Below are 10,488 nucleotides of genomic sequence, written 5' to 3' on the forward strand. Positions count from 1 at the left end.
ATTGTTAATTTTTCATTAATAATATTTTCATAGTATATCTATTTGATGTCACAAAACTTTGTAATTTTTTTTTTATAATTTTAGTCAAACTTGAGATGCTTTAACTCTCCAAGATTATTAGAATGACTTGTAATTTGGGATGGAGGGAGTACCAAGTAACCATACAAACAAAACAAAAGAGAACAGAAACAAGCAGAAGGACAGGGAACTGAATCAAGTCGTTCAGAAAACAAAGAAAGAGACAAAAAAATCAGAAAATTACACAAGTTACCTATGACAGGAAAGTATTTCTTCTTAGCTCTTCACAGGAGTATAGTTTGCGTGGGTTGTGGTGGCAGATTAGGGGAGGTGGCGAATTGATGGATTGACCAGGACGGCGTGGAGGGAGCTCGGTACTGATTTTTAATACTCAAATTTCAAATTATCCAAATTATCTAGTAACTCATTTTTTTTATTGGTTACTCCAAGACTCAGTTGCGTCGGAGTTTTTTTTCAAAACTTGTGCTGCACCAAAAGTGATTCCTGTGAACAGAACTTCTCAAGGACACGTTTCAATTTCGCAATGTGAGGATTTTCAGGGACTGCAACACGAGAGGATTGCTCTGTCGTACTCCTCACACGCAGCACCTCTTCAAGATCATACAGATCCTCAATAGAACGCCTTGCTGGATCATAAAATCCCAATTTCTTCCTCGTGCTTAGCAAGATCTTCCTGTCCTTGGGATCGACAGCCCATGGCACCACAACATTTGCTCCGAGGGAATAGCCTGGCCAACCTTCCAAATACACCGTGTATGCGCTATGCCACTGACCATTCTCTCGCTTCCAGATAGTTAGCTCTTCCGCATCAGGGTCTGCAAGAACATCACATAATGTCCCCTCAAGCTCCACCACAAAAGCACTGGAAGCACTTCCGCTGTTCCATGTAGCAATACATGGCGGACAGGGGAAGACGCCAAATTCACGTCTTGTTATGTCAAACGACACAATGGCCCTCACGTCACAGAGGTGGGGTAATTTTACGATTAAACGCCCGCAACCCCTCAATCCGTTTTGCAAAAAAGACCCTATCTTCCTTTCCCCCATCGCGATCCCATCTTTCTTTCCCGTCGCTCTTTCTTCTCGCCCGTCGCTCCTCCGTTCTAGGCGGCCAGAGGAGGAGCGCCCAGTAGGAGGAGCCGCCCCCTTGCGCGCGCCCCCAGAGGAGGAGTTGCCCTTTGCGCGTGCCCCCTCCACCGGCCCGCTCACGTCGGCCGCCGCCTCTTCTGCGCCGCGAGTCCTCCGCCAGGCGGCCGCTGGAGAAGCCGCCTTGCAGGAGCACCCCCGAAAAGGAGCCGCCCCCTTGCGGTCTTGCCCTCCGCCGGCCTGCTCACGCCGACCGCTCACAGGCTGCGCAGCGCTGGCCCACTGAAAGGTCCTAATATGGCTAGAAGGGGGGGTGAATAGCCTATTTAAAAAATTCTACAAACTCACTAGAGCAAGAGGTTAGTAAATAACAAAGCGAAGCTTTTTGCTCTAGCTCTAAAGGGGTGTTTGCAAGCCACCTATCCAACAATTCTAGTTGATATAATTTCTAGGCACACAAGAGCTATGTTACTACTTACACTAGAGAGCTACCTAAAGTTTCTATGCAAGCAAGAAAGCTACTCTAGTTTGCGGGAATGTAAAAAGAGATGGTTTGATCTTTATACCGCCGCGTAGAGGGGATGAACCAATCAATAATATATCAACAATCAAGCACCGGAAGAATGCCAATCAATCACAATTGAGACACCGATTTTTCTCCCGAGGTTCACGTGCTTGCCGGCACGCTACGTCCCCGTTGTGTCGACCAACACTTGGTGGTTCGGTGGCTAAGAGGTGTAGCACGAACCTCGTCCCCACTAGGAAACCACAAGAACCTATCCACAAGTGAGGTAGCTCAATGACACGAGCAATCCACTAATGTTGCCTTTGGCTCTCCTCCGAGGTAGGCACAAACCTCTCACAATCACCGGGAGATGGCCACGAACAATCACCAACTCGTGCCAATCCTCCTCCGCTGCTCCAAGCCGTCTAGGTGGCGGCAACCACCAAGAGTAACAAGAAAACCGCAGCCAATCGATCCCCAAGTGCCACTAGATGCAATCACTCAAGCAAATGCACTTGGAATCACTCCCAATCTCACAAAGATGTATAATCTATGAAGGAGATGAGTGGGAGGTGTTTGCTTAGGCTCACAAGGATGTCAAGTATATTAGAATGCCAAGAGAGTGAGCCCCAAGCCGGCCAAACACGTATTTATAGCCCCTCAAACAAATAGAGCCGTTGGCTCTTTCACTGGGCGAAAAACGGGGTCACCGGACGCTCAGCACCTGCGTCCGGTGCTCCAACGTCAGCCGCGTGTCTGAGTCTAACGGTAACCTGCAGAGCACCGGACGCTGAGCAAGTTAGCACCGGACGCGTCCGGTGCACACCGGACCCATGCGCAGAGAGCTCCGCAAACTTGCAGGGTCACCGGACGCAAGCCACCGGACGCACTCTAAGCGTCCGGTGCTCACCGGACCCATGCGCAGAGAGGGTTGCAAAACGCCCGCACACCGGACGCGCACCACCGGACGCTCAAGCCAGCGTCCGGTGCCTATCGTCCGGTGCCTTACCCTAACTGGGCCAGGCACTGTCTGCACCGGACGCTGAGACGCAGCGTCCGGTGCTCCAGAAGCCAGCGTCCGGTGAGTGTTTTCTCAGCGAGAAACACTCCCGCGACTTCTCCAAAATTCCCACCGGCGCAATAGAAAATATGCACGTCATTTTCTCGAAAAGCTCGGCGGGAGGGAGAGAGGAACCCATCCTCTCTCTACCCTTCAAACTCCAACTCTCTTCTCAAAGTGTGCCAACACCACAAAGTGTGTACCAACAAGTGCACGTGTGTTAGCATTTTCACAAACATTTTCTTTGAAGGAGTTAAGTTAGCTCACTAGGTTCTAAATGCATGCACATGAACAAAGACACCTAGTGGCACTTGATAACCGCTTAGCCAAAGAATTCCCCTCTTTATAGTACGGCTATCTATCCTAAATGTGATCACACCCTCTATGGTGTCTTGATCACAAAAACCAAAACCCTAAGCAATACCTTTGCCTTGATCTCCATAGGGTTTTGTTTTTCTCTTTCTTCTTTTCAAAGTTGAGCACTTGATCATCTTGTGGTCATCACTATCATCACCATGATCATCACTTGCTCCATCACTTGGCATGTACCAACCTCATTAAGTCTACATACACTTAGTATAGAGGTTAGTACTAGGGTTTCATCAATTATCCAAAACCAAACTAGGGCTTTCAGCCACGGCGACCCGCCTCTCCTTCAACTGTACCCCGACGCCGTGGTACATTACCAGCAGCAACGGGGCAGCCTTCGTGGGCAACAACAAGGCGGCGTTTGTGGGCAGCATCTTTGAGTCCAGCGGCCGGTGAGTCATAACGAGGAGCGGCGGTGGCAGTAGAGTCGATGAGACGTGCAGCGCATACGATACGAAGATGGACCGGTGGTGGCTGACTTCGACCAGATTGGAGCGAGGGTCTTCGACTCTACTAGAGCATCGGGCGATAAGGGGTCATTCGGAAAATAAAACACAATTACTAGTGCCTCGCGGGCTGTTAAATGTAAAAAAGTCCCACCTCTCTCCACAGCCTTCGGATGAGCATCATGGGGTCCAAATCATTAGTTTGCAAGTTTGCACAAGTATGATGTTTTACATACGATACGGAGCCTATATAGAATTACCCAATCTATGTGAAGGTAAGCTTACCTCTCTCCCATCCATTCTATCAAACATGTGCTAAGCGTCGTACCGCACCACCTCACTCCCTCACTATTATCCTCACCAAGCACATTGAGCACCAATGAGCGGTAGCTCTAGTTGTGTTCCACCCCCCTACACACACATACAGCTTCAAAAATCCATTGAAAAGACACATCACGGGATGTTACAATGATGTGACGCCGATAGATGCAACCTTCGAGGAAGGTCACGGAGTCGGACATCAATTGTTAATTTGAAAGGTAAAAAAGTGTCGTCCCCTCTTCCTCCTCTAAACTCTTTCATAGTAAATTGTTCTAATTCATTATTGATTGCACAAATAAGCAACTGAGTCCAACGATGAGAACTCCTCATCGTTGCCATTATCATTATCAACCTGTTGTATATTAAAAACAACATCATGAGAGTTTGGAAAGGAATGAGAAAGCGTAGAACACAAAGGAGTGAGGAAGCATAAAACACAAGGGTGTGGATCACAACATTATACCCAAACAATTAAGTTCCTAAGATTAGAAAAATATCGCAACAAGCTCAGTAGTGGCATTGTGTCATATGCCCTCGGAACTCACAAGTTGAGCCCCTATAGTCAAAGTATGGAGATAGGTCAGGAAAATATTTATCCTACTTTTTGTCTGCCTCTCACTAACTGCTTGCATAGTTTTGTACTGTTTTTTTACTTGACCTGACTTATAACTCATATTCATATGAGTTAGAACGACTGTCCAACGATGATGGATATAGGTCCAATTTCAATACTATTAGATAGCGCTTGTATCTCGTATGTCATGTATGACTCCGATTCATGACCCATGTTCATACAAGTTAGAAGTTAGAATAATTCACGTGTAATGATGATACATAATCTGATTTCTATACATATTGGGCTCCGTTGTAACACGCGAGCACGTTTGCTAGTAAGACTCGTGTACAAATTCAAGGGTGCCATGTAAATATTTGGTGGTTATTTCTACGTCTTACATTAACAAACTCATTATGTGCCAGTAAATATTTGGTGGCTACTTCTATGTCATAGGGTAACAAAATCATCATGGCTTCATAAGTATGGGATGAGCACTTAAATCTATAGGTGTTTATATAAGCTATATGATTATACTCTATAGCAACCTCCTACATTTTTATATGTTAATAGAATTTCCCTCATGCTTATCCATCTCTTGGATTAATTAGCATCATGCAAAATATCTAAATCTAGAATATACCATACTTTAGCCCAAAGCATGGGAACGTCTTATGTTTTCTTGCAATTGATCTAGAAAGTTCTTCATATGAATGTTTCCTATTGCATATGCGGAAGCAAACTGATCACACCCTTGAAAAATATTATTCTACGAGGGTATTCCTTTCCTTGTCAAAGAATACTTTTTCCTCTATTAGAACAATGAAATGCTTTTGGGCCTCCCAATGGATTTTGCATTGGTGGTTGAATGAAAAACAATTAAATGACTAATGAGTTTTTCATTGCACCATAACTAACGACTTTTCAAGGGTGAAGCCAAAAAAACTTGCTCCACCGATTCTGTGAGAGGAGAGAGGAGAGAATAAAGGAGTTCATGTAAATAGTGCAGAGCGTTAGAGAAGTTAGAGCTGATGTGAGCTCTACCAAACAGAGAATGAGATTGAGGAGGACGGGAAGGACTAGAATCATATTTGAGCATTACAGGAGGACAAGGAGGATTCAGTTTAATAGCTGATGCCTGATGCCTCCTACCATTGCTTTTGCTTCAGTTAATGATTTTTTTTTTTATGATGTACTTCCACAAAAGAGATCTTAACTGCGCATGTACTGGTACTGATGCTTCATTTCTGTTTGTCATCTCCTCCTTCCTCTTGATAGCACCTTTGGATGAGTGCATATTTCCTTTGTGCAGTGCAGCAGGCAATGGGATTCTACTGCCTGCTCCTTTGGTTCCATCACACTTTCCTCATGATGTTTTTATTGTCACAACACGATTTATATTCTTCAAGTAATTGGGAAACAGAATGAGAGGGCAGCACCACCTCTCCTGATCTATTTTGTGCGTTGGCAAATGTGTGGAGGCTGCCCACTCAAATTTCACTACCAGAACCAGAAAACCTTTTAACATAGGCAAGGCCGCAATGCTCATCCTCGCGAGTGCACATAGGGAGGCAGCAGCAGATTACACCTATGTCTAATTTATTTCCAGAACATGAAAGAAACATGAGTAGCAACATACTATTTGTTGATGCAAACATCGATCCTACACCCTGTGACCTCGAATTTTATTTGCCACTTTGGTTATGGCAACAATTACACATTCTTGCAATACCTGTTTATTTTACTAATGAATTACTTCAAATTTTAGACTTGTTTATTGTTGACGCAGTAAAGTATGGTGGATCATTGCAGTAGTAGTCTAACATGTACAATCTGGTAGCATAAAAAGTTGACTTGAAATGATCCGGTGATTGGCTACTATTTTTATGTATGGGACTGATGGCATGCGCCGGCAATTTGACGGAGTAATTCTTAGAGAACTTTTGTCTTGACAGGGCCTCTCGGTATCTTGTTGAGCACATTGGAGTCAACCTTCTTGTAGAATTTCTTGAGGTCTTCATGGCCCTTGGCCACAAGATGGTCCACTTCTGTTTCGTATCTTTCATATAGTGCCGGTAATGTCAGAGCACACAAAAATCCTAGTCAGGAAAGTCATGACAAATCGTCAGAATATATACATGTACATATTGACAATCTGTTCTTTTTTTGCCGCTGTTATGCCTTTGCTGATGCGTCTCTTTGTGCATCCTCTTCAGATACTTACCAACGTATAACAGTGTGGTGAAGCTGCAAGTATCTCCAAGTATCGCCAGTATCCAAAGAGACCCAATCACCTATTAACAATAATAAAGAAAAAAAAGCAACATTTGAGTGAATTCAACGAGCTGGATGTTCACAGAAATACGTCTTAGAGATTATTTTGTAAACTTCATAAGCTTAATGGATTTTCTCTAATCAGATCGAAGGTTTAGATTGCTTTACGCCACTGAAGAACTTGTGGCATCAGTTTATATTTCTCTGTTGAGTTTTCAGAACTGCAAGTCAGCAAAGCTCTAAATCTATGCGTGGCAACAACGTGACTGTCGTAGGACTTGGTGATACTACTCGGCACAGATCGAAGAAGCAAATCGTAGTTACCATGAGGAACTTCTTGAGATCCTTCTCACATGCAACGTCATACAGGATTGACACAAAGTGAGCCAGTTTGTAGTGGATGTTCTGTGCAACTTCTCTGAACGCTTGTTCAGAAACGATCACCTCTGGGATCTGTGGAGGCGGCCTGAAAAACACGATAGATTAATTGAGACTTTTCAACTTAATAACTGCCCCCTTATCCAGTGAGATGAAGTAGCTACAGAAACTTAGACACCATGGCAACGCAACCTGTCAAAGAGAGGCGCAGCGGTCGACCAAATGAAGAGCAGAAGCATCCCAAGCAGTGCAATGTGGCAAAGGAGCGTTACTACGTTGTACTCCACCACGTCGAACAGGAACCAGACCAATGTTGCCCCCGCAAGGATCCCTGCCGACAAGTTTCTGTTCCTCCATAGCAGGACGTCAGAAACTGAAAATCCAAAAGAGTTCAGAGATCATAGTGGTGTCGATTCAGTCAGGCACCAGCAGCCCCTGAAACGCTGCTGAGACACGAGAGTTTTCAGAAAAATACTACTGCTACTAGCAAAGCATTGCACCTTTCCGGCCACCGAGTAGCTTATCAACTGATTTGCGCCTATGAAAAACTAGCTTTGTCGTTGGTCCATCGTCGTCGGAAGAAGAATCGGTCTGAACATGAGGAACCTTGGCTTGAGACATCTGAGAAATCCCTGCTGCGTTTGGTAGTAATTCGTCTGGTCACGATGACAGCTCTTGGCCTTATAAGCTGCCAGATACTAGGACGACAGGAATACAGGATATAGGATCTTGGCATGAGAAGGCAAGGATAGCTTTGTGCTGGAGGGAACAGGGGAATGAACGAATATGGGGCAAGGATTGCTTCAGCAGAAGGTGTTCCACCAGCGCAGGGATTCCTTCTTACAGCCTTTGAAGCCATATAAAGTTGTCGTAAAAAAGATTCACTGCAAGTATCTTGCATATGGAACCTTTGTTTATTGTTGTGGATTTCAGCAAATGCAGCATCTTTACCTTTTTACAACTGCTTTAATTGGAGAAGAAATCCTTTTCATGGGTTAGCCTTATGGTAAAAGGCAAGATTTTTTTTTAACCTGATTGCTGAATGAACTTTAATTTATTTGGTTTAGTTTTCAGATTGCATAAGCTCCATCTGTGTTCTGACGTCTAGGACCAGATGCTTCGTGAACCTGAAGACCTGTCACTGTGATGCGAGATAGCTGAGAGGCAAGTGCCGTTGCCACTACAGAAAGGTTGGCCTGATGGAATGGGCATTAGCATTTGTTTTAATATACACATTTTATGAAAACAAGAGAAAGAATGCATGGGCATTAGCATGTTTGGTGACTTGATTTCGGGGCCTATGAGTATAGTATAGTTTCACAATACACTTTCAATACAAGCAATTGCTGTACAGTACAAGTGAAACCAGTTTAGCTTCCCCTCAGATCTGCTCTAGCTCTGCCACTGGCAAGCAGCAGCAGCCTAGCACAATGTTTTTTTTTTCTGAACTAAACTGGAGGGGCTTTCACCCCTACAGCATTTATTAAAAGAAAGGTTGGATGAGGGGAGTTAAGTGGCAATTTTATTAATCAACTAAAAAATAAGAAATAAAACCTCTCCTGTATATACCCGAAATGGTCTGGAGATATATATTTTCAGCTAGTTGTTGTCCAGTGCCAGTGCAAGCTTTGCCCTGCCCTGACCACTCAACCACTTTTTATCTTTCACTTTTACCAGATGTTTTATGGTGTTTCTCTTTGCTTTGTAAAGCAACTAAATTAACCGCCAAAGTAAAACATCTGCTGCTCATACTTTAACCAGAACCGTTTGTCTGTCTGTCTGATCGAATCAGCAGAATGAGCAGTGCAATTCAGTAGTATAACAAACCTTATCTTGGCCAATCCACCAAACCCTACTTTTGGCCATGGTCCGTAGTGCGTGCCGTTTTGTTATGCGCTTACTTGAGTTGCTCTCGGCGCCATGTTCCCTGCACCAACCAAGAATTTCTCTTTCTGCTCGAGTAGTGCAGCGGCAACAATCATGCTCATGCATATCATCATCCTGTCCTGTCTCCCTCCCTAGTGGCGCATACTCCTGCACTTGTGCTCCTCTCGCAACTCACAAGTCAATCTGCGCTGCACAATTGTCCTGCACTAGCTAGCAATGCGACTGTCTGTCGCCCTGCATTGACACTACTGCAGTGCAGCTTCCACCTCGACGACGCCTATAAAATGCCGCCGGTGTCTCTCCGGTCGCTTCGCACCACACCACCATCCACGCACTAGTGGTAAGCAAGGTAGCTAGCGACTGATCGTCGTCGAGCTCGCTCGATCTCTCGAAGTCCGAATCAGCTAAGCTTAGCTAAGAGCCATGGCGACGAAGCCTGCGCAGGTGCTGGTGGCGGTGGTGGTCCTGCTGCTGCTGTGCGCCGCCACGCCGCGGGGCGCCGACGCGGCGACGGCTTGCGACGCCACGCAGCTGACCCCGTGCGCGGGCGCCATCATCGGCAGCTCGCCGCCCACCGCCGCGTGCTGCAGCAGGCTCAAGGAGCAGCAGCCGTGCCTGTGCACGTACGCGCGCGACCCCAACCTGCAGCGCTACGTCAACTCGCCCAACGGCAAGAAGGCCATGGCCGCGTGCAAGGTGCCCGTGCCGTCGTGCTAACTGAACTTCTCTTAGCGCCGCCGCCGCCGCTGCGTACGTGACGTGTGATGTACCTGTGTCGGTGGCGTGGGCCCACTGGACAGAGACAGAGCTAGTGTGTGGCGTCGCTTTCTGTTTCCGTACGTACGTATACAGTTGGATGTTGGATCGTGCCGTGTATGCGTATTCCGTTGTGGTGTTGCTGTACGTATGCACCAAAACCGTGACGTACCAAGCTCTTGGGACGACAGATACGTGTGTATGATGAATAAATGATGTAATAATATATATAATGACGTATGCATCCGCTATATATATGCACATCCATATGTTTTTAATATTGATTGATGACTAGCAAGGGTGCGTAGTGATAAAAAGTAGCGCTGAAAATCTCTGAAGCAATGTACAAATGGCTAGTGTGTGCAAAATTTTCTATATCCACCGGACATATTATTACTGATCGAGTGTACTATTACTCGAGGACATTCTGGCCGGGGTTGTTTGGATGCCACCCCTGCTGATGTTGCCTCTTGCACCGGAGCTGCCTAGGAAGCATCATCAAAACAGGTCAAGACCATATTGAAGCTTGTAGCTTAGTAGCACTTTGAGGTTCTTGTTCGACTCTTTTTATTAAGAGCAAATTTAGACAACTTAAAATATCCCCTTGGTAGCAAAGCCATATGGTTTGGCGATTTTCTTAGTCAACGAAGTTGAGTTCTTGTACCTTAATTTATAGCGCAATATCTAGAGTATTTAAAAGAGTTTGGAAAACTTCTCCACAGACCGTTTTTTTGCTGCAACACAATAAGGGATGAAAACCCTCGAATCCTTTTCATCCCGTACTTCCCAAGATGAGCACGATGAAAGAACCTAT

General features: G+C 45.4%; 2 protein-coding genes across 2 annotated transcripts; one reads left to right on the plus strand and one right to left on the minus strand.

Annotated features, from left to right (window-relative positions):
• LOC8074554 (reticulon-like protein B9) lies at window positions 6,000–7,697 on the minus strand. The gene is made up of 5 exons (XM_002441432.2): window positions 7,532–7,697; window positions 7,224–7,404; window positions 6,978–7,119; window positions 6,604–6,673; window positions 6,000–6,478 (listed from the first exon to the last, which is right to left on the minus strand). Exons 1-5 carry the CDS (start codon window positions 7,650–7,652, stop codon window positions 6,312–6,314), a joined length of 681 nt encoding a protein of 226 aa, XP_002441477.1. The 5' UTR covers window positions 7,653–7,697; the 3' UTR covers window positions 6,000–6,311.
• On the plus strand, window positions 9,090–9,954 carry LOC8074555 (non-specific lipid-transfer protein 2). Its single transcript, XM_002440150.2, has one exon. It carries the CDS (start codon window positions 9,342–9,344, stop codon window positions 9,633–9,635), a length of 294 nt encoding a protein of 97 aa, XP_002440195.1. The 5' UTR covers window positions 9,090–9,341; the 3' UTR covers window positions 9,636–9,954.

Source organism: Sorghum bicolor, chromosome 9 (assembly GCF_000003195.3).
Source record: "Sorghum bicolor cultivar BTx623 chromosome 9, Sorghum_bicolor_NCBIv3, whole genome shotgun sequence".
NCBI lineage: Eukaryota > Viridiplantae > Streptophyta > Magnoliopsida > Poales > Poaceae > Sorghum > Sorghum bicolor.

What these genes read in the sequence shown, in the direction of transcription:
- LOC8074554 (XM_002441432.2), bottom strand. Translation starts at nt 7,652, where the DNA reads ATGTCTCAAGCCAAGGTTCCTCATGTTCAGACCGATTCTTCTTCCGAC. An exon ending in GCTACTCGGTGGCCGGAAAG is followed by an intron (nt 7,405 to 7,531) that starts GTGCAATGCTTT and finishes TTGGATTTTCAG; the next exon opens with TTTCTGACGTCCTGCTATGG. An exon ending in ATCTCAAGAAGTTCCTCATG is followed by an intron (nt 6,674 to 6,977) that starts GTAACTACGATT and finishes TATTGTTAATAG; the next exon opens with GTGATTGGGTCTCTTTGGAT.
- LOC8074555 (XM_002440150.2), top strand. Translation starts at nt 9,342, where the DNA reads ATGGCGACGAAGCCTGCGCAGGTGCTGGTGGCGGTGGTGGTCCTGCTG.